Raw genomic sequence first — 27,654 nt, 5'->3', positions numbered from 1 at the left:
TTTGATGTGAGATAGAGCAAAGCGTTTATAAGAACACGGGCGTTTAAAACTCAGCCTGATTCTTTATTTCAACGAACTCACCATTTTCCAGTGGAGCTTCAGAACACCTACAAAATTTACACTGCGCTTCTCATTCAGGACAATGCTGGAAAAAGACCTTTGTCCTTCGGTGGAATCATAAAGAGATTGATAACGAGGGCAAAGATGATGATGATGATGATGATGATGAAGTTAGGTACTCTGTGACGAGGGCGAAGAAGAAAATGATGATGATGATGATGAAGCCAGGTATTCAGTATAAATAGATAAATAGACAGATACTTTATTGACCACAGTTACAAATATTGATACAAAACTACAAAAAACAAACACGATGTATCAAACACAAAATAATTAAAGAACGAAGAGTGAAATGCATAAGACAAAACAGCTGTCCATAAATCACAAAACCAAGGTCAAGACAAACACATGTGACAGATACGTACACTTGAGAGGCGGGCGATACGAGTGATGGATGAGTGAGTGGGTGGGACGGGTGAGGTGGGCGCTGCAGGTCATAGGCGAGAGGGCGTGGCGGATGAGGAAGGAAGGTTCAGGTGGTGGTGGAATGTGTGAGGTCATCGAGGGACAAGGAGCATAATTTCCCAGGAGAGTGTGGAGTGATGGTCAGCTGAAGGCAGGGCAAGAGAGAGAGAGAGAGAGAGAGAGAGAGAGAGAGAGAGAGAGAGAGAGAGAGAGAGAGAGAGAGAGAGAGAGAGAGAGAGAGAGAGAGAGAGAGTTGACGTCATAGTTCAGTGATGCAAAAGTTTAAGACACAACAAAGGTGAAAGGAAGAGTTGCTAAGTGTTTTAGGGAGCGCGAGGCAGCGAGGCGGTGGTTACATCTGATGAGGGAAAGAGAGAAGAGAATATTGAAAGGGCGAAGGGCAGAAGACGTGCTGAGGTGTGAGAGTCTAGGCCGAGGAGGCGAAGGGAAGGGTAGTGAAGAGTTGGAGGGACGTGAAAAAAATATTGCGAGGGAAGGGTAGTGAAGATTTAGGGATTATGAAGGAGTCAAGAGGGGAAGGGAAAGGATAAGCGAATAAATAATTTGTAATTATAGTGAAGGATTGGAGGTTAGTGAAGAGCCAATAAGGAGAGAAGATAGTGAGTAAATATTGAGGAAAGGATAATGAGGCCTTGAAGATTAATCGGAATTCAAGAGGGAGAGAAGAAATAGCGAAAGAATAATGAGACTCAAACATTTATGAAAGAGAAGGAAATACTGAATAAACATGAGGAATGGAGAGGCAGACATAAGACTGAGGACAACAAAAAAGAATTAGAATCAGCTGTAGTAATGTCGAAGGAATACAGGAGTGAGGGGAATACAGCCTAGAGTGGTGGTGGTGGTGGTGGTGGTGGTGGTGGTGGTGGTGGAAGCAACGAGTCAGCTGTACCGCTTTTAGGATGATTTAGTTAATCCCCCACCTTTGTCCCCGAGGTATTTTCATCCTTCTAACTTTCCTCTTTCTTTCTGTGTCCTTTTCCCTCCTCCCCCTCCTCCTGCTCCTCCTCCTCTTCCTCTTCCTCTTCCTCTTCCTCTTCCTCTTCCTCTTCCTCCTCTTCTCCTCGCTCACGGATGAAAGGAGCAACAGAAGGTTACATTGAGGGGACATCATAGAATCATAATCTTTTATCCTTTTTCTTCCTCCTAACCACTTTACCGTGTGTGTGTGTGTGTGTGTGTGTGTGTGTGTGTGTGTGTGTGTGTGTGTGTGTGTGTGTGTGTGTGTGTGTGTGTGTGTGTGTGTGTGTGTGTGTGTGTGTGTGTGTGTGTGTGTGTGTGTGCTCGTGTCCTGGATTTTTCTGTTTCCTTGTATTTCGTTATTTTATTTATTTATTTTTTTTCATATGACCGTTGCTCTACTCTTCGATCTCTCTTCCTTGCCTCGATCTTCCTCTTTCCCTTCCTCCACGCCTTAATTTCTTTTCTTTCATTTTCTCCGTCCGTCCCTTCCTTCCCTCGGCACTTTTCCCCTCACCTGGCAGTCACGAGGGAGAGATGTGAGGTCTTCGAAGGGGAGGGAAGCAGGTTAATGGGGTGATTAAAGAGGCCCTTCCTCCTCCTCCTCCTCCTCCTCCTCCTCCTCCTCCTCCTCCTCCTCCTCCTCCTCCTCCTCCTCCTCCTCCTCCTCCTTCTCTTCCTTTGTATTCCTCTTCCTCCTCCCTCTGGACTCGCCTCTAGGGGGATGACCCATGTTATGGTGAAATCGGTGAGGTCGACTTAGATAAATTTGTCACGGCTGTACTCACCATATAGTACTCTCTCTCTCTCTCTCTCTCTCTCTCTCTCTCTCTGGTTCTCTTTAGTTATGTTTAGTTCAGTGAAAAGTAGCTGGAATGTGTGTAAACACCACTTCACTAAAGTTTCTGTGTATTTATAACATTACACACGACTCTGTTCTGTGGCAAGACTGTCAAGTGAATGAGCCGCCCTCCCGATCGCCGCCAACACACTCCTGTCCACAGCAACCACACCGACCGGCCTCGGATGTGGCAAAAGTTAACATTTATCAAATACTAAGTTTACTACTTTAAAAGAAAGATTACAATTAGAATACTAATAATAACAGTACATAGATAATGAAGAAAATGTGCACAATCTCTCCTATACATATATTCTTCCCTACATCCTCCAAATATGAATATTAAATAAACCTGCCTAACATCCACATTCGCCAAACCTCAGCACACACAAGCCAGAAAGAGGAGGAAAACGAGGAGAAAAATATAATGCAAGAATAATAACAACAACCAGCCCGAACATCCAGCGTGGGGCCTTAATAGGTATTCCCGGGGCAGGCCAAGACCAGTCCAGCCTCGCCTGTTTTTATGGACTCGGAAAAATGAAGCTGAAATTTTTGCTGCGTCCAAGTGTCAAGGGAAACAGGGGTCGATTTTTCTTGTTGGGGAATCTGTGTGTGTGTGTGTGTGTGTGTGTGTGTGTGTGTGTGTGTGTGTGTGTGTGTGTGTGTGTGTGTGTGTGTGTGTGTGTGTGTGTGTGTTTTCCTGGTTTTAGTGCTCTCTCTCTCTCTCTCTCTCTCTCTCTCTCTCTCTCTCTCTCTCTCTCTCTCTCTCTCTCTCTCTCTCTCTCTCTCTCTCTAGTTGTGTCCGTCAGCCGCTCCATCACCTCCTCACGTGGCAGCAGCGAGGGGCGAGGGGCGCGGCGCTGGTGGTCGTGTCTCTGCGTCCCCCGTCATTGTCACCGTGCCAGGGGGAGCTTGGCGGTGGACGCTGGTCTTAATCCAGCACTTAATCCATGGAACGCCGCCCCCTTCTTGACCTACCTTCCCCCTCCCCCACACTCTCTTTCTCTCGCCCTTCCTTCTCATCCTCAAGATCTAACCCCACCCTCTTTTCTTGTTTTTTTCCTCTTTTCCCCTCATCCTCAAGATTTCTCCTTTCTTTGACATCTGTTTTCCCTTTACTTTTTCCCTTTTTTCCTTTCTCGTTTCCTTCTTCCTTTGCTCTAAGACCTCACTTCCTTTCTCCCTTGTCCTTTCCCTTTTACACTTCCTGCTCCCTCCCTTTATTCAGAAAATTCTATCCCTTTCTCTCTCTCCCCCTTCTCTCCCATCTCTGTCGCACTTTTGACTTTCCTCCCCCACCCCTTCCTCTTTTTTTTATTTTTATTTATTTATTTATGCATGTATTTGTTTATTTATTTATTCATGTATTTATTTATTTATGTATTTGTTTATTAGTTTTTTTTTCTATAACACCATTAAGGAACTCAACAAATACTCTTCCATTTCTTCGTTGAAAGTTTCGATCTTTTCTACTTGCAAAGTTTTTCTTTTTCTTTTTTTCTTTAGTTTCCCCGAACCGTATCCTCTTTTTTTACCTTCTTTCCCCGTAATACCAGCGCCATCTTTCCCTTTTTTTTTTTTTTCTCCCTCTCAGTCTCTCCCTCTCTGTCTCTCACCCTTTCCCTCCAGTGTCACGTGAAGGAGAGGGAGATATTTCCGCGAATCATTAAGCTTTTTTTTTTTTACACATTTATTTATTTATTTATTTTATTTATTTATTTTTTTTTTTCTCTGTTCGGATGAGATTAATTTTCTTTCGCCGGTCCTTGAATTCGTGATGTTCAGGTTCCGTGTCTGTGTGATTGCGAGGGATGGTGAGGATGATGATGATGATGATGATGATGATGATGATGATGATGATGATGATGAGGAGGAGGAGGAGGAGGAGGAGGAGGAGGAGGAGGAGGAAACCAAAAGGGTGTTATAGGAAGGAAGGAAGGAAGAAAGAATAAAAGTAGTAGTAGTAGTAGTAGTAGTAGTAGTAGTAGTAATAGTAGTACCAGTACTTGAAAAAAGTTGGAAAAGGAGGATGTTAAGGAAGGAAAAAATATATTAAAAGTAGAATCAGTACATATACCCCATAAAAAAAAAACATAATTCCCAAACATTAATTATTTAACTAACACATTACCACCAAAAAAAGAATAAATAAATAAATAAAAACCCACAACACCAAAAAAAAAAGAAAAAAAAAAAAAGAAAGAAAGAAAAAAAGGAACACGCAACTTATAACCTTCCTTTAAACACCCAACAAAACATAGACAATTTGCATATTCAGATAAAAATAAATAAAATCCACAATATAAAAAAAAAAAAAAAAAAAATAGGAATATAAACACACACCACATATTCTAGTTAACTTCCCTCAAAATGTAGATGTTTTGCATGTTCACTCAGCTTTGCAATGTTACGAGAGAGGAGAGGTGATGCAGCAAGGATCCCTCCCCCCCCACCTGGTGACGCCTCACACCTGTCCTCGGCCACTCAACAGTGTGATGGCGCCTTTACTGTGTGGCGCGAGGTGGTGCTGGGAACAGGAGGGCGAGATGGACGAGAGAGAGAGAGAGAGAGAGAGAGAGAGAGAGAGAGAGAGAGAGAGAGAGAGAGAGAGAGAGAGAGAGAGAGAGAGATGTTATAAGAAAGTGAGCGATAGAGAAATGAAAATGACTAGAAGAACAAGAACAAGAACAATAAGTGTACTGACAGGAATTAAGAAAATGCTACAAGAAGAGGTGAAGGACCATAGATAAACAGGAGAAAGAAAAGAATACAAGAACAAGCATTGGAAAAGTACTAATAGAAGCGAAACAAAAAAAAATATTACGAAAAGAAAGAGATAGACAGAAGGAAGATGAAGGATAAAAAAGAACAAGCGTTAGAAAAGTATTGGTAGAAGGAAGAAAAAAAATGAAAGATAAAGAACCGTAGATAGATAGATAGGCAGAAGAAAGGAAGATAAGGATAGAGCACGTGTACATAACAGGGAAAAGAAAGAGATGAGGGAGAGTAGATAGACACAAGAAAGATAAAGATCGAAGGACAAGAGTGTAACAAGGGAAAAGAAAGAGAGATGGGGGGAGGGAGGATGGATGGAGGGGGGAAACTGCTACAATATATTATCAGGGAGTGAGTGAAGGTGCAGGTCGTTGGGGGTCGTGGAGTGTTTTATGGGGCCATCGGTGACCTCCTGCTAGTGACGTGACGCGGGGGAGAAATTGTCCTGGTGTGTGGAGGAGGAGGAGGAGGAGGAGGAGGAAGGATGGAAGGAGGATCAGTGGAGAAGCTCTAGAGGGAAGGATCAGCAAGAGGCGGAGGAAGATCAGAGTGAGAGATAGAAGATTAAGTGGATAAGAAGTGGTAGGACTGTTACTACTATTGCTGCTGATGCTACTGCTACTACTGCTACTACTACTACTACTACTACTACTACTACTACTACTACTACTACTACTACTACTACTACTACTGGTGCTATTGCTGCTGCTGCTGCTGCAATTATCATTAACAGTCCCCTTCCCTTTTCCCTTTCACTTTTTCCTCCTCCTCCTCCTCCTCCTCCTCCTCCTTCTCTAATATCGCGTGGAGGAGGCGCCATGATACCATTTATCTCGCATCTAGACTCGTTTCCTCCCTCTTGATAGTTATTGATATTCTCTCTCTCTCTCTCTCTCTCTCTCTCTCTCTCTCTCTCTCTCTCTCTCTCTCTCTCTCTCTCTCTCTCTCTCTCTCTCTCTCTCAGTCACAAACAAAGACATAGGAGTAATACCGCCTCTTTATAACACAGGCGCCACACAACGCTTTCAGAATATGAGCCGCAGTTTTACTTCCCACATTTCGTAAAGCCTGTGTAAAAAATAGAAGCCGTTCAGACCAGAGGTACAAGTTGATACCTTCCTTCCTTCTTTCCTTCTTTACTTCTTTCCTTCATGTCGAGAAAAGCCGGTAAAATTACACCAGTTTTCTCTCTCTCTCTCTCTCTCTCTCTCTCTCTCTCTCTCTCTCTCTCTCCTCTCTCTCTCTCTCTCTCTCTCTCTCTCTCTCTCTCCTCTCTCTCTCTCTCTCTCTCTCTCTCTTGTTCGTTTGCTCGTTCACTTGCAAGAAGAAACTTAACTCCCACCTCGCCTCGCTCTGAGAAACTGCAGCTATTTAGAAGCGTTTAAGTACGAGTCGGTAATACACGTGCTGTTTATTCAGTGTCTCGTTGTGGAATGTAATGGATTTTTGTTGCTGTTGTTGTTGTTGTTGTTGTTGTTGTTGTTGTGTGTGTGTGTGTGTGTGTGTGTGTGTGTGTGTGTGTGTGTGTGTGGATGGCTGAGAGGGTTATCTCTGTATTCAGTCCTGTTTCGGGAAACACTTTTTTTTTTTCATTTGTTCTTATGCATTTCTGAGAATTCATTTTCCATTGTTCTCACATCGCATAATGCACTTTGCACTTTTTTAGTCGTACTTCAAGGAATTCAAGTATTCTATTTTATTCCCACTTCTTTTACGAAATCAACGTATTTTCTTCAGTTTCTCCTGTAGGAAATCCATTTTTTTTCCTTCAATTTTCACGAAATTGACACGTTTTTCATTGTTTTTTTCCACCGCGAGCTGCGTGTTTTTCTCTCTTTCATTCAATCTTACTTTACGAAATTCATGTGTTTTTAAATTTAGTACTCCTTGAAAACACGTACTTTCTTTGTTACCTCGCACTTTTCGCGCATTATCCTTTACTCAGTCATTCGTCAAGTCATTCACGCACATTACTTTCAACTTAAGCACGCAGACGAGAGAGTTCGTGGCGAGAAACTCAATCATAACAGAGCAGCCTACGTTTATGGCGCGTATTCCTGCATCAGCGTTGTCCCGCGCGACCGCAATAACCTCCACGGCGCCTCACAGCAGCTGTCGACGTCTGGCAGGGAAATGCAGATGCTTGTCGTCGTCCTCTCCTCTAAGTAGGTTAGGTGTCTGCAGAAGGGAAACAGTGGTAGTGTTATATTTGTATATTTATTTATTTATTTATTTATTTATTTATTTATTTATTTATTTTTATTATTTATTTATTTATTTTTATTATTTATTTATTTATTTGGTTAGTCTTATTTATTTTATTTATTTATTTTATTCGATGTTCATAGGTATAAGGAGGTGTTTTTTGAGGGGAAGGGTGCTCTCTCTCTCTCTCTCTCTCTCTCTCTCTCTCTCTCTCTCTCTCTCTCTCTCTCTCTCTCTCTCTCTCTCTCTCTCTCTCTCTCTCTCTCAGAGAAAGCAGAAATTAAAGAGAAGATGCGAATGATAACAAGATAAAGGAGAAAAGAAAAGGGGAGAACGAAGAGAGAGATGAGACTCGTGGAAAGAGAGAGAGAGAGAGAGAGAGAGAGAGAGAGAGAGAGAGAGAGAGAGAGAGAGAGAGAGAGAGAGAGAGAGAGAGAGAGAGAGAGGACAATGCCATTACCTTGGAAGAAACACGAGATTGTTCAGGGAGAGAAAAGAGAAGAAAGGAAGGAAGGAAGGAAGGAAGGAAGGAAAGAAAGAAGGAAGTGACTGAGTGAGTGTCCGACAAAGGCCAACAATTAGAGCAAGTAACAAGCGTCATAAACACTTCACTCTCGCCCGAGCCACGGGGAGCGAGGATGAAGGCGACCAACCTGGAGATAATGAGAATTTCACGCTCAGTTTAAGTCAGGAAGGTTAGATGCTGCGGGACGGAGGGTCGAGGAGGTGGTGGTGATGGTGGTGGTGATGATGGATGGTTAAGGAAAGGAGATTCTGGCACTGCAAGGAAGCTGGAAAATGGAAGGGTGGATGGGACAAGGAAGGTGCTGGAAGGAAGGGTATTTGAATGAGGAGGAAAGGAAGAGTAGTGTTGGTGATAGTGGATGGTTAAGGGAGTTTGTCGGCACTAGAAGGAAGGGGGGAAAAAAGAAGCTGGAAAAACGGAAGTGTGAATGGGACAAGGAAGGTGTTTAAGTATGGAAGAAATTCGTGGTGTGGTGGTGGTGATGGTAGTGGTGGTGGTGGTGGTGGTAAAGGGAAAGTGGTGTTGGTGCTGGAAAGGGCATGAAAGGAAAATGGAAAACGGAAGGGTGGATAGAAAAGGGAAGGTACTCCTGGAAAGATGGGTATTTTAGTAGGAAGGAAACTGGTGGTGATGGTGGATGGAAGAAGATTGTACTGGTGCTGGAAGGGAAAGTACACGGACGGGAGGAAAAGAAAGAAAGGTGGACTGGAGAGAGAGAAGGTGGTCTGAAAAAGAAGGGCATTTGAGTAGGAAGGAAAAGAAGCTGGATGAAAAAAAAATGAGAAAGCTGGAAAAGGAAAATCCAGGAAAGAATGTACAATGAGGGAAGGGAAATGAGAGCTGGGGAAAGGGAACATGGGGAGATGGGAAACATTGCTGGGAGGAGAAGGTGCTGGGAAGATGGAAGGGAAAAGCAGCTAGAAATGGAAAAGTGGAAAAGGGAACTGGGAGTAAGGAAATGAGGATGGGAGGGAAAGAAAGTTGTATGGGAGGAAAAGAGCTATGGATGAAGAATTAGAAAGTGGGACAGAATAACAAAACAAGGAAAAGGAAATGGGAAAAAAGGCTGAAGGAAAAGGAAAAGGAAAGGAGACAGTGAAAGAAAGGAGAAGGGGATAGAAGATGCGAAGAATATGGAGTGGTGGGGTGTGAGGGAGGGATGTGAGGGTGCCAAGGGTGAAGGCTGGTGGGATGTGAGGGGAGAAATAAGGGATGGTTGCCGCGGGGAGGTTGGTGGAATGTGAGGGGAGATGGAAGGGCTGGGTGCTAAGGTACGAGGGCTGGTGAGATGCAAGGGGAGGTGGAAGGGGTGGTCACGAGGGAAAGCGTGTAGGTATTATGTAAGGTGCCGCTGCTGTCATTGGAGAAACCCACAAAAAATGTTACGCTTTGTTGAAACTCGACTGCGCTGCATTGTAATGTAACCTCTTCACCACCACCGCTACCACCACCACCACCACTACTAATCCTCAACAACAACAGCAACAAGAAAAAAAGGAAGATGATGATGAAGAAAAGGAGAAGGAGAAAGAAGAAGAAGAAGAAGAAGAAGAAGAAGAAGAAGAAGAAGAAGAAGAAGAAGAAGGAAAAAGTAGTAGTAGTAGTAGTAGTAGTAGCAGCATTAGCAGTAGTAGTAGTAGTAGTAGTAGTAGTAGTAGTAGTAATAGTAGTAGTAGTAGTAGTAGTAGTAGTAGTAGTAGAATAAGAAAACAACAACAGCAACAACAACGACAGCCAACAACAACAACAATAATAACTACTACTACTACTACTACTATAGGACTGCCGTTACTATTGATACTGCAGGTAAACACAAGAAACAAAGACGGTGAAGACAAGAACAAGGAAAACCTGAAGTGTCATGTAATGTTAGCATTCGTACCTGTCCCGAGTCGTCACGCTGTGGTGGCCTCGAGTGTATTGTTGTGTTCTGTTGCGTTGTGTTACGTTGTGTTCTGTTGTGTTATGTTACGTTGTGTTATGTTGTGTTGTGCTGGGTTGGGTTGTGCTGTATTGTGTTGCATTGTGTCGTTTTGTGTTTAATTGTGTTCTGTTGTGTTGTGTTGTGTTCGGTTGTGTTCGGTTGCATTGTATTGTTCTGAGCAGCGACTAGGAAGAGGAATATTACTGTATCTTACTGAAAAAATAAAAATAAATAAAAATTGAACTCAGGTATGAATGACAAAAATCTGTGTATAATTACCATAGCAATGAGGAAAAAGATAGTCAGCAACAATACTACGAGATACGAGTAAAGAGTGTACGCGGCCACGAACGATGCCAAGGTAGTATATAAGTCAGTGGAGGGCGAAGGTTGACCAGTACCATACTGTACAGTGACCCACAAGACCTGTAGGGCCGACCTGCACAAGATGAGGGTGGGTGGGCGAGGGCAGGTCAATACACGGCCGCGATACAAGCCAGGTTAACGTTGGTATGTGCGCCATTGATCTTCCCGCTATGTGCTGACGCCACCAAGTCCCCTTCTACCTCCCCTCCCAGGAACATTAAGCGAGGAGGCCAGGGCATAGTACTGATTATTTGAAGCTCCGAATTGCGAAGATGTTTATTTGTTATTTATTTGTATTCTTTGGGTCATATTCTGAAACCCTTTTGCGCCGTACCTCCACTACATTCCAAAGGCTCTACGTGAAGTTACATGGTTTTTTTAAGTGTTTTGCTGGTTCTAGGGCCAGCTTAAAAAAAAAAAATGCATTATTCACAGGAGAAGTATTCTTGAAAACTCGGCCTACCATCCCTGTGGCCTCTGAAAATAGTCATGGTGAGAGAACAAAGCGTTTCAGAATACGGGCCGTTGTCGTGGAGGGTAGGGTCTGTGTGGTGTGCTGGCGGCGGCAGGCATAAGAAGCACGCGGTGAATAGGTCTGTGCTCCCACCGCATGACGCTGCAATAATATATTTATGCTGCGTGCCTTTGATTCCCACTAACGCCCGAAATGCAAGGCCAGGCACATGTAAGGCGCACCGCCAGACGTGACATGAACAGATTCTTTGAGCACTATGAAGCACTTCAGCTACAACTCTTACTACTACTACTACTACTACTACTACTACTACTACTACTACTACTACTACCACTCGATCATTTTGTCTTTTTTTTATACTCTATAACTCCTTACGGGCCGTTCTTCAAAGCGGAGGCCTATGTTACTTCTTAGGGCAAACAATCTATCAAGCAAGCAATATGACCCCATTGTTGTGGCGCTTTAGATCATCCAGGCTCACTCTCCACTGTCTCCCCCATCAGGCCGTGCTCAACAGTGTGGTGCCGTGCTATGGCGTGATGTACCTGCCGCTGGTGGCTCTAGGTTACTCCAACACCCAGGTGGCCTCCATCCCATCCATCTTCGTCGGTTTCACAAACATCCTCGGTGAGTCCTTCGAAAGTTTACTGATTGTTACTGTGTATGTGCCTCGTGTCATTGTTCCTTTGTAGTCAGAAGTCAAATGTTTGTATGTGCTATTATTCCTTTAAAATCAGAAGTTGAGTGTTTGTATGTGCCTTATAGTATTATTCCTTTATAATCACAAGTCATATACACAGTATCACAGACTCATACGTGTGTATGCGTCTGTATTCTCAAATGTTTCAGCATCATGTCTAATGTGACAGTGAAATATTCGAATGGTGTGGAGTTCGGCAGGCTGACTGGAATCTGGTCTCAATATATTTTCGTTCTCCTTGAGAGTTTTTATAAAGGAAACTTTTAAGGAAGTAAAGTTCCCATAGACTTAATTTAAAAAAAGGCATATTTCGTCAGTATGCCTGAAACTTTGGTCATGGAACACAGTAATAGCAAAATATTTTTTTCTCCCACTTTCTCTTTTTTTTTTTTTTTTTTCGAAATTTGACCCCAAGAAATCTTGGAAAAAAAAAAACAAATTCATATATAGGGCACAGAAATTCACCAAAACACACCAGACACTTTTCTGATCGACATATCTGAATGATTTCTAGTAGAGATGGAACAAGGAAGGCAAGATGGACGATAGATGGAGGAGGAAGAATGATAGATGGGAGAATACTTGTAAACAGAAGAAAGAGAGGGATAGTAAAGCATGAGTAGATAGAAAAAGAACAACTAGAACAAGTAAAAAAGGTATTGATAGAGATAAAAGAAAATATTGCTACCGTGGTGATCTGCTATTATCCCAGCATGGTCTCAGTCAAGCAGCAGATAAGAAGTAGTGCTGTGATTAAAGTTTGGAGAACAGCGGCGGTGCTGCTATCTGGCTGCGACGAGTATATTCAAAGAAAACGTTTCCAGGGATCTCTTAGATACTTCCCATTCACCACTCGCAACTTTTTATTTTATGAATTATATCATAAGATAAATTAATATAACTATATATTCTGTGTTACTTTATTATGGACTATAATGTCAAATACCTAGTATTCTATGCGTGTAGCAGCTGCATTGAAAAAAAAAAATAAAAAAAAAATAAATAAATAAATAACAAAAATGATATTAGTATTGTAACAATTAAAATTACAACAACAACAACAATAATAATAATAATAATAATAATAATAATAATAATAATGATAATAATAATAATAATAATGATAGAAGAAGAAATATCTTTACATATTTTAGATAGTAATATTAAAATAGAACACAGCACATACACTCTGATATTAAAGGAACAATTAACAACTCCGTATAAAATGTTTTTTTTGTACAGTGGAAGGCTGAAATGGCAGGGCACATTCCCAAAAGCTGCTGTGGATTGCACATTGATAACAAAGCACTATTTATATCATGATGCAAACAAGGAGGAAAAAAAAGTAAAAACACTTAATTTTATTGGGCACATCCAACATGTGCAGTGTCACTGGTAATACAGTTCCTTATAAAGGCCACACATGAATGCAATTAAAGGACAGTCCTTGTTCTAAGAGACAAATCTATATGACCTAATGGAAGCCATTGTCACTCCTCACATCTTGGGTGTGCAAGTTCCTTACAATATTTCCTATATCAGAGGGCAGATCATGCATTACTCCTATTGCACCTTCAGAAGAGTCTTGCCTTGAAATACAATCGAAACTAAATTTTCTTTGCAAAATTGATATGGTAATGGGTAAAAATTTGTATTATTTTAAAATGTTATAAAAAATTAAAAATAACAGGAATCACATGCTTATAAATTTCAGTGCACAGAGATAAACTATCATTAGTGACTCAAAGATACAGAATCACTCACTATGCAGCTTTCTTGATAGATGGTTCAGTGTTTCACAGGACAGTAGCTGATTACCTCATAAAAGAGCTGATGAAAAGCATATAGGGGCAATTGTGACTAAGACCAGGCCAGATAACAGGGATTTTTGCTATGGTTATACTATAAACAACTGGTGCTCAGTGTGTGGTCTGGGTGAGATAACTTAATGCTCCAGAACTAAAGCCAGCATTGTTCATGTCAGCCTTCACCTCCAACATCTGCCTACATACAGATCCACCATAAGGAGGATGTCTTCATGATTCATTGCTAATCCCTCCTCAGTAAAAGAAACTGCAGGACTCTGGAGTTTAGGAGACCTGGTGCTCATTTGTGGGACATCCTGTAAGAATCACATGTATTACTCATTATGTAAAATTTACATCTTAAACTTTCCCAGCAGAAAGCTCCCTGTGCTATCTCATTCCTCCACAATGTGCTTACATCAAATATCAGTACCTGCCTGTCTATGTGGTTCCAAAACTGCACCACCCTTGCTCAAGACTGTGTACATGGTGCTCTCCTTTCTCTGTGTGGAAGTTTTAAAGAATTCATTACAAACAGTCAAGGAATGACTGATGATTAACATGATAAAATATTATTATTCTGTAAACACTTCAAACTAAATCTTGTTTGTAATTATTAATACCACTGAGTTCTTAGAAAATCAGTCATAATTGCATGTAATAAGCATTTGAAAAAGGATATTCATCATTTGGTATTAAACAAAATCCCCATACAGAGACTCATCTTACTCACACTTGCCTTTAGAATACCACATGTCTCCCAAAGTTGGGTACCACTGATCAGTAGGAAGGGAGTGAGCCCTGAAAGATATTAAAATGGATTACTACACTTTCAGTGTATTTTACCTCCACCAAGGTGTCCATGCAACAAAAAGTCCTCCTCCAGATAAGGAATTGGGATGAGGAGGCCCACACTGTGTGGTTCTTGGTGATGTCATCTGTAATATTGTTATCACATTAGCAGGAAAAGTTAAATCTTTAATTTCACACTGTAAATAACATTAAGCAGTATGAATCATCACTGTTCCAGTGACTGGTACCTATAACTGACCAATAGTATGTGTGGCAATAGTAACTACTAATTAAGAAAATGTCTGTTTTGAGAAATGCAGACAATCTAATACCATACATGATGACTGTTGCAGTGCAATCTTGCTGCAATGCAGTGCATTGTTGGCAAGTAGCATGCCATCTCTTACTAACTAAACTAAACTTGTGGATTTCTTCATCTCTCTTATTGAGGTCATATATCATCTTAATTAGGATCCTTGGTCTCAGTAGAATGGAAAGATATGGGCAAGCTTGATTTCTCTCCTCTGTTTAATTATAAAATCTTCAGACTCTGTACATCCTTGGCTAAACACTTCATGAAACTCAGTACATCTTATACAACAGTTTTACAATCAGTTCCATATTGATGAAACTGTCTTGAAAGGAGTCAAGTAAAATAAACTCTTACACAACTCCATAGCCTGTAATCCCACAAAAATACAAAAGTATAAAAAAAATTAGATGAGGACAAGTGTAATTATTATAGAAACCCAATCTGGTGGTTTCCTTTAATGAAGACTCAGGAGACCTCTGCTGCATCACATCCGTAACAGTATCAGTGACTGCCTTAAGTAATGAATATTTGTGTATATATTACAGGGCCAGTCGCCACGGGCCTCTCCCATTACTACAGTGCCCGTTCCATCACATTGACTGGGATCAGCATCACCGTCCTTGGCATCCTTCTTTGTTCCTTTTATAAGAATATTATCTGGTTTTACTTGTGCTTTGGTGTGATAGCAGGTAAGTGCTGCCCTTCCACTCATTTATAGATTTTTATTTAATTCTTGTGTGTGAATGTGGTTTTATTTTAGCCAAAGTATATCAAGAGTTTCTGAAAAAAATATCCATTAATAATATTTAAAAGAAGATTGGTTCAGAGAGAGAGAGAGAGAGAGAGAGAGAGAGAGAGAGAGAGAGAGAGAGAGAGTGTAAATACCATATGTTGTAGTAAGTAGATAAAAGGTACTGATTTGGTGATAAATTTGAGATTTTCTCCACCATATTCTGTACTTCCAGTCCTTCAACTTGCCCACCTGTTGTCTAGTGTCATAAACCATATTTCCATATAGCAGAATTTGGATCTCTTCCTGTGTTGTTCTTAGATCATTACCCATTTATTGCAGGAATTGGCAATGCACTAGCATCTCCTCAGGGCTTCCTCCTTGGACAGAAGTATTTCTGCCACAAGAGAGCAACAGCCAATGGCCTCTCAACAGTGGGGGCATCATTGGGAGGCATGGTGTTCCCTCCTCTGGTGAACTACATGGTGGAGACATATTCAGTGGATGGGGCCTTCATGCTGTGGGCTGGCCTGTTGCTTCATGGCCTCATCGGTGGCTCACTCTTCCACCCAGTGTCGTGGCATCTCATGCCCAAGCGAACTGCCTCCCTTGACACAGCTGGGATACAGCAGAATGGTGGCCAGCCTAAGAGTGATATCCCTGGTAATAAGATTGTCGTGGCGGGCAAAGATGAAGAGCGAAAAGAATATAACGTATTTGAGGATGAAAGTGCTGTGAAAAGCCTCACGCCTGACAATGATAGTGATGACAGTGACCATGAGGAGCTGATAATGACTCAAGATGTGTTGCTAGATCCTCAGAGCCAGAAAAAGGACATTTGTGCCAACAACTGCAGTGAGAGACAATGGAAAAATCCCCTCACTGATGTGCTGCAGACCAATGAGTACCTGGAGCGGCCGCGGACAGTGAGCATCGAGAGGAGCATGGAAATCCTGCCCCAGATCCCTGAGGAGAGTGAGGACGAGGACTGCTTTGAAACCTATGATCCTGAGAGTGGCAATGAGCGCATTGAGTTCCTCAACCGTGAGAATGAGATGAGGAACAGACCCATCAGCTATATCAGTACAAAGAGTGTCGATTCCATTGCTAAAATTCCCTCGGTGGAGAGCATCTTTGACTCGTGTGATGTGTTGGATCAGTTTGGCAGTGCCTTATCATTCAAAGTGGAGAAGCTCAAGGACAGTGCTAAAGTTTCTGCCATGGAAAAGAGAAAAAATAGATCAAATAGTGTAGGGCAGCATCCTCTAAGACCATACATCCTCTGTGGCCTTAAGATGCCCAGGCTGCAGTATCTCATTAATTTCAGCATTTTGAGGCACCCAATATTTGTCATTGCAGCCTTCAGCAGTATTTGCAACAGGCTGGTAAGATTAATGGCACTGTTTGAACTTCTTTATCAGTTATGTGATATATTGTAGTACTCTTTTTGCCAATTGGTAGCATTTCTTTTTATGTAAGAGGGGCACTGGCCAAGAAGAAAAAAGAAAAATTTGCTAAGGTGCCAGTCCCAAAAGGAAGGTCAAAAGGCTCATCCAAAATTGGAGGATAAGAAATATCTTAAAGTTAGTTTACTTATTACTTTTGACAAGTAAAAAAAACATGCAAAATTTGTATTCATAACCACTATCATTACCAGTAACCACATGAATATTTCTTTACATATCTTTTTTTCTGATGGGTTGCAGGTGTATGTATCTGTGCTGACATACTTGCCCTCTTATGGGAATGAGATGGGTGTGGGCAGGAGGTCAGCCTACCTGCTCACCATTGTTGCCACCTTTGAGCTGCTGGGGAAGGTGATCATGTCTGTTGTGTCTGACCAGGGGTGGGTCCAACGCCGCTACATTCACATCCTGTCCAGCATCAGTGCTGGCCTGTCTGTGTTATGTGAGTTGTGGTGCTCTTATCACACACATGTGGATAAGTGCATGAAGAAAGACTTAATTTATATGAGTATGATACCTTGCAGAGATCTGATGTATTATTGTGTTTCTATTTTACTGTGTTACATGACTTGTGATGCACATCCCATACTTCCATGGGGTAACTGCACAAAAAAGGACTTTATGTGTATGAGTGCTATATTCTTCAGAGATATTGTGTATTATGTACTCATTTCTATTTTACTGTTACTCCAGATTCACTCATTGTGATAATTTTCGTCTTTCTTTCAATTTTTCCGTGCATTGTTCATATGTGTCTTTTTCTCAGCTTTGATTTGGATGTCCTCTGTTGATTTAGTTTCTACATGGCATACAACATTTGACTACTTTTATACACTGTGCTTTATTTTTCTTTATCTATATATGTTTCAGTGCATATATGTATGTGTGTTTGTCCTTTTCCAGTGTTTCATCAGGATTTGTACATAGAAACATAAGAATATAAGAGAATCTGGAAGGAGCCACCAAGCCTACATGTGGCAGTCCATGTATAAAACATAATTATGTACCTATTTCCACTTACCATCCCCATCCATAAATTTATCTAATCTTCTTTTAAAGTTCCTTATTGATGTAGCATTAATAACTTGTTGCTGGATTTTTTTTCATAAACCATCAATATAATTCATAACATTCTTTGTTTTGTTATTGATGGTATCTGCTGCAGTTGATCCATTTTGTGTATATATTAAATTGTAATCATTTTCAAAATTTGTCAGTGGTCATTTCAACTCAGTGAGTTTGCACCGTCCTCAGACATGCTATATGAGACATGGTTTGTTACTTGCAGTGTTGACGCTTGCCTGGGACATTGTGACGCTGGGCTTGTGCTGCGGTCTGTACGGCTTCTGTGTGGGCACCTGCATTTCCATTGGGCCCGTCTTGCTGGTGGAGTACCTTGGCCTCAAGCTGCTCCCTCACAGCTTTGGCCTGATGCTCTTCATGAATGGCATCAGTGGGTTTGCAGTGCTACCTTTTACAGGTGAGTGAGAACATTGGTGAATAGTTGATACAATAATAGATGATCTAATATAACTTGATTTTCTATATGTACTGTACTATGATATTCCCTTTTTGGTAGAGGACAGGCCTGTGTGCCAGATTGGAAGAATACTGCTTTCTTATTCCTCGCACTTTAAGGAATTAAAACCAAGAAGACTCTCTCTCTCTCTCTCTCTCTCTCTCTCTCTCTCTCTCTCTCTCTCTCTCTCTCTCTCTCTCTCTCTCTCTCTCTCTCTCTCTCTCTCTCTCTCTCTTAAAATCCTCAGTACTACATGGTATAGACATTTAAGTCTTGCTCACTAGTGGTAATCAGTCTTAGCTAATTTGTATTTTGATCATGTACATTGCATTTGATAAACATAACCTGATTACAATTGTCACCTTGCTATCCAGATATTTACCTGTTTATAATTTCTTTCCCATAACATAATGCACTCATTTCAGGTTGGTTGAATGACGTCACTGGTAATTTCACATCAACTTTTTACGTGATTGGATGTCTAAATTTGTTGCCAGGCTTCCTGTGGAGTCTTGTTCCCTGCTTCCCTAAGGCTGCAGGGGAATCCTCCAAGGCTGACAATGTATAGAAACAAAGATAAGCACTGGAAGCTTTTGTTTCTCAGAGTTGCACTCAGTAGCTTAAAAAGCAAGTTTCAAAGGTAATAAAGAACATTAACACTATCTTGTGTTGTACATGTGATAAGAAACTTGGTCAGTATTGCACGCTCTATTTGCACCATAAGAACAATACTTGCTGTATTCATTCAAAGCTTGTACCTGCAGCCTGCATCAGTTTGACCCAAGAAAACAGCATGCATGACGGACCCACACACGTGCTGCTGGCTGCTGAGCAAGGAGGTTTGACCTCTTTGTTCCTGAGCCAGTGATGTTATATTCATTGCAGCCAGGGGCATGCAGGGATGCATGTTATGTGTGTTGTCTTCTTGGATTATCTGATAATACTTGCCTAATTTATTGTTTTACTTATTAGTAATAACTTCTCCACATTAGGATGTTGTTACATATTAGTAATTCATCATATTTTATCTTTCTTTATATCTTTGCAACACCAAGGGATGAAAATTAAGGTCCTTATTATTCTTGAACTCTGTAAATTTCAGCAGCTGCCTTGCTGTAAGACTGTGTGGGCTTCAGGTGGATTGTTTGGATGAATGAAGTGTCAATTAGATACCTACATTGGGAAAACCCCAATTTGAAATTTAGCCCAGGTGGATGATGGAACACTGGTGCATAAAGGGTTTTAGGTTGTTTAGATCACACTTTAAGTCTTTATACAAAAAGAATCATCCAAAGATCAATACTTTAACGAAGGATACAATTATGAAAATGAGTTTTGAGTAGGTCAGTGAATCCTCTGCACATTGAAAGCCTTTCCTCCTCAGCTTTACAAATATTTAATGGTTGACAGTGGAATGTAAGTGGTTCATTCTGTTGGTGTGAGATTGATAGGCAGGGAATGTGGTTGACAAGAGAAGTTGGTATAAGACCTTATAATGAGGCCAGGCTTGTTCCTCTAGTCAACACTGAACCTATTGGCATACACAGAAAATCTCAGGCTAAAAGCAATTTACCATATCAGATTTAAGCATACCATTAATGAACATAATTGACCATATTATGTCTGATATTTTTTTACTGTTAGTGTGGTATGTGGTATTGGTGAAAGCCTCACCCTGGCTGGTGAGCAGACATAGTGTTACTGTAGGGTGAGTGTCAAGGGATAAACACACTTACATTTAAATTACTTTATTGCATATTTAAAAAAGAAGTTGTTTGATGACTTAACATGTAACAATTAACAATGGTTTTGTGGCCTTTTTTTTTTATACCAAAGAAGTTTGTAATATAAACATATCAAAATGTGTATTACAAAGGGTGCTTAAGTATTCATAATTTTTTTATGTTCTGTGTAACATAACTGTATAATTTTTCATAAAGATTGTATAGAATCCACAGCCTTTCCTAAGCTCCTCTGACTTCTTTAAAACACTCACAACAAGAATTGAAAGAACTGTATTTACGTTTAATGAAATTGAGACTATGTAGATTTAGTTTTAACAGGATACACTCACCCGTGCTTTGCAGCAACACTTGGCATCAGTACAGGAGAGGCCACAGGTGGGTATGTATACAGCAGGTCCCCCATCAAGGAAGACATGGTCATACTCATTATTCCAAACATACAGAATTTTCATTTGTGATGTGTTTGGTAAGTGAATCAATGTCCTGCTGGTGGAACACAGAGGTGTGGTTGTACCATAGCAAGTGTCATTGGAATGTTTAGAATTACACACACATGAGGGCAGGAATGGTGGCCCTTTGCTTCTGCAGGACCACATATGCATATAGAATGGCAGAATTGTTAGCCTTCCACCTCTGCGTAGTTGCAAGAACACAACTCCTCAGCTTGTGTCCTGCACCTTTCTCTTGTAGAGGAGTGAGGATTAATATTTAAAGAGACAAGACCAAATTTTCTCTTCATATGAGGATCGGAATGTGAGACTCTCGGTTGCAAGGCAAGCATGCTAACTACTACACCACTGTGCTTTATTTTTTGACCTTTGAAATTATTACTGTAATTGATTATAGATATTGGTGGTAACTATTTTTTAACCAGGAAGTGATAGCTGGCTGTTTTTGTTTTTTATATTTTATAACTTTCTTGTCCTTTTACTTAGTTTGCAAGGAAGTGAAAAGCTGGTTGTTTTTGTTTCCACAATGAGAGTAAGGGGTGATGTCACTGTCTATGAGTCATCACCATGTATCCTCCACACAGTGATTTATTGTCTAACTTGTATGAAGTAAGGAAAAATGATAAATTCCATATCTGCATCAGTATCTTTCATTTGTATTTTACACAAGCAATAGTTAAAAAATTCCAATGTACATAGCCATTCCTTTTAATTATAAGAGTATGCATTGTTTCACAAAGAAAGAGAACATAGAGGTAGATGAAAATGTTATCATAATAAAAGGCATTTCAAACAGTTAGAAAACAGTGCAATAGCATACGAAAGGGCCATTCTTAATGGTTAAATTTTTGACTGTGGTTGTAGATGACAACCCAAATCATGCAAAACTCAGACTGTAAATCAAAACACCCTCAAACCAGTCCCTGATATGGCTGTATTCTGTCCAATTCATTAAAAAGGTGCATATAAATTTATCAAAAAGAAAACTCAGTAAACTTCACAAGCACTGATTAACTTATGCAGGCAACCATCAACATCTGCAAATTTTAATATTTCTATGCTTTAGTACTCAAAATAATGCACAGAAATTTCAACACTACAGTAATGGATTTTATTTTTGGCACTTAGAAAAGATGATTTCTGGAGCAAAAAATAAGTATAAAAGTGTTCTTAACTGTCAGCTTTTGTTCTTGATAACAGTTCAAATATACTTGACCTTCTGCTGTCACTAAATTTGTTATCACCATCCATCATTATTGTAACAACCTCGAAAACTGTAACTGTCACATGCAATTGTGAAGCATTAAGGGTATATCAAGAAACTGATTATTGGATCAACCTGAAGAATTACAATTATCATGTGTAATTGTGAATCATTACAGAAATAATGAGAAACTGATCTGAAGACAAGATAAATTGGCCATGAGAGAATGTCATTTGTGACTGAACCCCTGACAAAGCCAACTAAGGTAACCTTCAGTTCAAATATATTACCTATCAGGCTTACAAAATCACCAAGGGTAGAATTGAATTGGGGTGGCTTTGACCAGCCTGTCACTACATCACAACACTTTCATCACAGTTCATAAATTAATATCATGCTTTAAAATCTTTATTTTCGACCAAAAATCATTACTGTAAACAATTCCCATTTGAATAACCAAAATCACATTTACTACAGTTCTAAAATCACTACTGTAGTTGAAAAACCTTGAGTGTATGTGTCAGGTCAAATGTTTAGGGGGAGAGTCCTTGTCATGGTATCCCCACAATGGCAGAAAGGACCCATTTTGGGGCATCCACTTTCATATAACATGGTTTGTTTATAATGCACTTCAAGGTGCGAGGTGGGGTTTTAAGGTGAGAGGTGGGTTTTAATGTTTTTCTCAGTTATAATAAAAAGGCACAGTTATTTGGAAGGAAACGGGGCCAAATTTTCACACACTTCAAGTAACTGTTTTCATCAGCTTGAACTGCTCTCTTGATTTAGTTTCAATACTTCTGCCTTCATAATGGCTATGAGATGTATGTTGTGTCCCTTCATGGGAGATGCAAATTATGTTTGTGGAGGTGCAGAATGATTCTGCTCAATTATTTTTTCTTATAAAAGAAAATGGGTTGCTATGCTAAATGTCATGCCTAATTTTATGTTATAGCAATAAATAGGTGTTATTAACATGTATTTATTGTTGAAATACTTACTATCATGTTATAGCAGTTTTTGATTAATAAAACTGCACAACACGATAAAAATCAGACTTTTAGGTGCCAGGCCATATATTAAAATGATTCCCATTGGTTCTCTAGTAATAATGTTGTGGATTTTGTTACTGTGATGTAGCAGCAGCACCATTCACCTGTGTCAGCAGATGATCAAGTGTACATGTGAAAATAACTTGCCTCATCTCTTTTTTTTAACAATTTTGTTTAAAATTAAGATATGGCATATAGCTAAAAAAACATCCAGGCCCTTACTACTGAATATCTATTCAAAATTTGAGGGAAGTTCTCTACTCTGGTAACAAAATTGACTAATGGTAAAGGAAACTTTAACCTTACTGATACTAGAAAAGATGCTTTATAAATTAGTATCCAAATTTGATACCAAAAACTTTACAATCAATATAAAAAGTATCACAGTGAATAGTAGATTTCACACAGTGAAGACTGGTCAATAACAAACTCAAGTCTTCCCTCTAGACTGCATAAAAGCAGTATCTCAGGCTTGTAAATGATAGCTCAGTGACATTTTCAAAATCTGGCATGAAAAATCAATGTTTTTTCATGCCTCAAGTATAAAAATTCACTGATAAATGTACATCAATGTTTTCAGATAGGAAAAATCACATCCCTTCTTAATCATTCTCCCTGTAAGTGCACAGCCACTGAATAAGGACAAAAAATTGAGGTTCTTCAGTCTCCCTCAAAGACATACGTGTAGTACAGGTGCTGCCATTCCTCACACTTCCTCATGTGCATTCAGTCACCTTGAGAGGATTATAATGACAAAAAGGGGAATCTTTTAACTGCTATTCTTAAGTAGATCATGGATCATGGGAAGAAAATCTGAACATACAGCAGAAGGCAGAGGAAGCTAGCACCAACATTGACTGAATCTGAGCAACAAGGAAAAGTAAGTATAATCTTACTAAGAAGCACAATCAACTGTTGCTGGCATATTTTTGCACACAACGAGAGGCCTGTCTAAGTCTGGTGACGAGGTGAGTGAGCTGAGCCAGAGAACAGGAAAATGTAATCTTGCCACGTTTTCCTCTTGACTCCTCAGTGTGAAGGGTCACCAGGTACATGGCTGCACCACCTTCCTCACCATCACTACTCTGTCAATAACAATGAGAATTAGTTACAGAAAATTTTATATGTGTTACAGGAACAAGAAGAGTTTTGGGGTCAAAGATATCATGTGTCTGGTAAACAATGGCAGTACTTTAGATCATATGATGCCACAGGAAGTAACTAAACATGTCCTGTGCTTCACAGATAATTGATAGACAAATAGAGTAAAAGAATGGTGACCTAGGAATGCTAAAGGTAAGAAGGGTAGACACAGAACTAGATGGAGAGATGGCTGGAAAATTACTGTCATAATACTTGTATATAAAAAAAGCAAGGAATTACTACAAAGATGAAGGAGAGAAAAGAGAATGTAAGAACAAAGCAACAGTGCCTTTGGGGAGAGGTAAAAAATAAAGGGTGAGGCAGAAATACCTCCCACATTTTAAAAGGTTAACAAAAGGAAAAATATGGAGGAATTTCTGCAGCATCCTGTATTATGGCTTGTATAAACAGATGAAAACAAATAATCAATTATTATTAAAAAAACAAAACAAAAAAAAAACATGGTTTCCCTTCAGTAAGCATCTCTAAAGCATGTCACAACCAATGCCTGAGGGAATGAGAGCAGGGTGTTGCTTTGACCAGCAGGCTGACAAACATAGTGATGTAAATGTACTTAGTACTTACTCTGACTTGGTAGCTCAGCTTCCAGTCAATGTCAACAATATGAGGAGGGAATGTTCCAAGGGAGGAAAGCTTTGATTGTATGGCATTCCGATGTGACTCTACCGCTTTTGTGGCTTCACTAATCCTCTCTGCAATACAAGGAATCATGTGAATAAGAGCATATAGATGCCTAATCTTGGCTACTCCCCATTATGGAAGATGTCAGCCTGGTATAAAGATAAAAAGATAAAATAATCAAGTTCACCACTTTGTACAAAGTCACATACTGAAAAATAAGGCATATTTTCTGCTATTACAACTGATATATAAATTTTTAAGAGATACAAAATGTATAATTTTGGCTAAAATACTAACATTTTTGCCTCATTAGGGTGATTTATGGTGTATTGGTGAGGTTTGCAGTTTACAAACCCTAACTCCTTAGTTCACATGTCATACCTATTAACTGGTGGGCAAACAGAGACTACAAATGTGAAACAAGACAAGGCCATGTAGTCTTCACCTGTCTTGTTTTGAGCCTGGGACCTACAGGCTGAGAGCTGAGTGTGACTGCCATTACACTGTTTGGCCACAATAACAGTGCACTGAACCATAACTAAATTAAAAGCAACAGTACTAAAACATTACCTGAGGGCCAATTCAGATCTTCCAGCACTGAAGTGATAACTGTGACGTTGTGGCTGTCCCGCACTGCCTCTAGGAACAGTGTTGCCAATGCTGCATGACATCGCGAAACTTCACCTGCAAACACACACACACACAGTAAAATATGTGAAACTGCACAAAGATACTTAGTATCATATAGATACTTGTTAGGCAATGATCCTCCCAAAATAGGTTAAGAAATTAAAACATTTAGTTAAATTCAGTTTTAAAATGCCCTTCACTATTACTTGGCTATGACTGAAACATGGCAGTCACTTCAATTTGGTTAACAGTTCGCGCAACTTTGATGGAGGATACAGGGAACAAAATTAAGCATTTCTAACTGATTTTAATGTGACAATAATTCTTATCAAAATCCAAAATGTGCTTTTGACAACAGAGTCCATTAATAGTGGAAAGCATCAAATTGCCAGTATTATTTAATAAATCCATATCCTTGGGTACTTTGATCCTATGTGAGCCAGGCAATACAGGAAAGGAAGCAAATATGGTTTTAATCTAAATTTTGAAATATCTTAATAGAAGTTTTTTTTACAAGGGTAAATAATACTTAGGAGACTTTTGAGTGGTAGATGATACTATACATGCCAGTTAGGAGAGTATACATAGCTTCATGAGAAAGCAGCAATCAAAATATATCAGATCATTGGGGTATAATTTACAGGAAATAATAAACTTTGATTAAAAGAGATCCACGACTCAAGATGAGGACGCTATATTCATTTACCCATTATTTTGGTAAATATTAAGAAGAGTCATATGGCCCTACTTCCTATTTCTTTCGGTTCCTACCCCATACAATGTTGGGGACCTGTTGGGAAAGAGGGGTTTTTGGATGAGGAAAGCTAAAACAGCACCAAATATTGCCTCTTACTACCAAAAATAAACAGGGAGCTGCTGTTGCAGCTCTATTTCATATTTGTCAGTTTAGTTAGGTTTGGATGCTAGCAGCAACAGCAGGATCAAGAACATGACAGCCATCAAAACAACAAGAACAGCACCAGTAGTGCAGCTCCCTATTTATTTTTGGTGGTAAGAGGTACCATTTGGCTCTATTTTAGCTTTCCCCACCTGAAAATCCACTTTCTCACCAGGTCCCCAGCATTGTAGGAGGTAGGAGCCAAAAGAAATAGGAAATAGGGCCACACGACTCTTCATAATATTTACCCATTATTTCTACAATGAGTCAGTAATAAGTTGTGATTGTGAAAACAATGTCTAAAAGTATGGTAATTCACAGTTTCCAAGGCAGCATAAGTGTGTGTGAATGCTTAGTGTTAAAGACAGTGATGGTGCTGGTAGTAGTAGTAGTAGTAGTAGTGATGGTGGTTGTGGTGGTGATGGCGGTGGCAATAGTAATAGCAATATCGGTAGTAGTAGTAGTAGTAAACGTAGAGGCAGTAGTATCAGTGTCAGTAGTGGCTGATCAGTGCCCAGTGCTCACCGTCCTCCTCTCCGGCGGGCTGAGGGGCAGAGTTATTGGCTGGAATGTCCTTAGCGATGTCCTCAGTGACTTTCTGCAGTACTTCCTGGTACTTGGCCTGCTCAGTCTTGGAGACATCCCCCAGCAGGCGCAGGGCGGCGGTCACCTCACCTGACAGGTCCATCCCAGCTCACGGACGTTGCTTGTTGTGAATGTTGTCAGAGGGAGGCGTAAATTTTTCGTTCGAATGTCAAACTTACTAACTTTAATCTTCAATCTACTTATTAATATTTCATGATGCTCTGATGAATATAAATAATTATTCAAATTATCTATACGTATAAAGTACCCTCTTTTGTCACAAATAAGCCTTGTAGTGGTCAAAATCTATATTCTTACACGAGACTAGTCCACTTTGACATCAGAGAATCGAACACAGTCATGTTTACAAAGTTCAACATTTTCTACTGTACATTTTTTTTTCATGCAATAAAAGACACAGATTATGCAGTAGAATATTTTTAGGGTAACATTTGTTAAAACACACTTTTGATGCAGCTCGTTTCGAAATATCACATATCACAGCTGAGTGGGTGGGCAGCAGACGACAAAGGAAGGTAAGGGAGCGTTTTGTTGACATTTTCATCGGCCAGACACGTGCGCCCAGTGACCTTTAACCCGCATATACCTTTAACACCTGAATCCCCGAGCCGCGTCTGTTGTCATGGTGCTAGTGAAGGTGCAGAGAATCAAGAGTGATCACGCTGGTCCAAACTTCTGTGCTGTTTAGTGAGTGAGGCGAAAAAAAAATGTTAGTAAGAGCGTGAAGATGAGGAAAATACAAAGGATTTAAAGGTAAAGTGCTTTCCTTAAGTGTTTGTCTTTGATTTCGTGATTTATTAGCATGTGGTGGTGTTTCATGCTCTTGTCTTTCGGCTTTTCGCTCATTTATCGCATTTCTTTATTTTTTGTTGTTCTTGTGTAATGCTGTGGGATATATTGTGTATTCGATTTTTTCCTGCCAAGTATTATGCGGCATACAGCTTTCTGAAAACTGGGAGGGCCATTTTGTTTATAGTTGTTTACAAATGTTACCTACATTTGCGCTAAGGATGTAATGTTAATATTATATGGTATCACAGTAGCCTAGGTAGGAATATACGGCCTGTCTACATGTGTCTGATGACTTTCTTGGTGATTTTTACACCGTATCTTTATTCATTGTGGTATACTTCTCGTTACGTTTTTTTTTCTCTCTCTTTTTTGTGGGGAACTCCAAATTGTTTACTAATATATAGTTTATATATAAGAACCTCGTGCCACAGTCAGATGTCATGTTGCTGCCTCCCCATGGTCTTTATTATTTTTATTATTTATTTATCTGTCTTTGTTTATGTAAACCTTCCCGTTTGTTTACCTTTGAATTCCGGACTCGTGTATCTAT

General features: G+C 40.0%; 2 protein-coding genes across 10 annotated transcripts in view; one reads left to right on the top strand and one right to left on the bottom strand.

Moving 5' to 3' along the window:
• The window catches only part of LOC135102089 (uncharacterized), a 122,211-nt gene extending 102,314 nt beyond the window's left edge, over nucleotides 1-19,897 (top strand). For all 9 annotated transcript variants that reach the window (XM_064006829.1, XM_064006826.1, XM_064006823.1 and 6 more), the window contains 6 exons: nucleotides 11,125-11,248; nucleotides 14,777-14,920; nucleotides 15,304-16,346; nucleotides 16,668-16,869; nucleotides 17,716-17,907; nucleotides 18,372-19,897. In XM_064006829.1, the coding sequence (XP_063862899.1) occupies nucleotides 11,125-11,248; nucleotides 14,777-14,920; nucleotides 15,304-16,346; nucleotides 16,668-16,869; nucleotides 17,716-17,907; nucleotides 18,372-18,514 (1,848 nt within the window). In that variant the 3' untranslated portion in view covers nucleotides 18,515-19,897. The remainder of the gene's footprint in view (nucleotides 1-11,124; nucleotides 11,249-14,776; nucleotides 14,921-15,303; nucleotides 16,347-16,667; nucleotides 16,870-17,715; nucleotides 17,908-18,371) is intronic.
• Nucleotides 19,898-20,774: 877 nt separating this feature from the next.
• LOC135102091 (COMM domain-containing protein 3-like) lies at nucleotides 20,775-26,453 on the bottom strand. Its single transcript, XM_064006832.1, has 4 exons — nucleotides 26,232-26,453; nucleotides 24,749-24,862; nucleotides 24,122-24,249; nucleotides 20,775-23,478 (listed from the first exon to the last, which is right to left on the bottom strand). The coding sequence occupies exons 1-4, from the start codon at nucleotides 26,392-26,394 to the stop codon at nucleotides 23,302-23,304; spliced, it is 582 nt and encodes a 193-aa protein (XP_063862902.1). The 5' UTR covers nucleotides 26,395-26,453; the 3' UTR covers nucleotides 20,775-23,301.
• Nucleotides 26,454-27,654: the final 1,201 nt, after the last annotated feature.

This window comes from Scylla paramamosain, chromosome 7 (assembly GCF_035594125.1).
Source record: "Scylla paramamosain isolate STU-SP2022 chromosome 7, ASM3559412v1, whole genome shotgun sequence".
NCBI lineage: Eukaryota > Metazoa > Arthropoda > Malacostraca > Decapoda > Portunidae > Scylla > Scylla paramamosain.
This window is presented reverse-complemented; position numbering and strand designations above follow the sequence as displayed.

What these genes read in the sequence shown, in the direction of transcription:
- LOC135102091 (XM_064006832.1), bottom strand. Translation starts at nt 26,394, where the DNA reads ATGGACCTGTCAGGTGAGGTGACCGCCGCCCTGCGCCTGCTGGGGGAT. An exon ending in GCCCGCCGGAGAGGAGGACG is followed by an intron (nt 24,863 to 26,231) that starts GTGAGCACTGGG and finishes GTGTGTTTGCAG; the next exon opens with GTGAAGTTTCGCGATGTCAT. An exon ending in AGATCTGAATTGGCCCTCAG is followed by an intron (nt 24,250 to 24,748) that starts GTAATGTTTTAG and finishes CTTGTATTGCAG; the next exon opens with AGAGGATTAGTGAAGCCACA.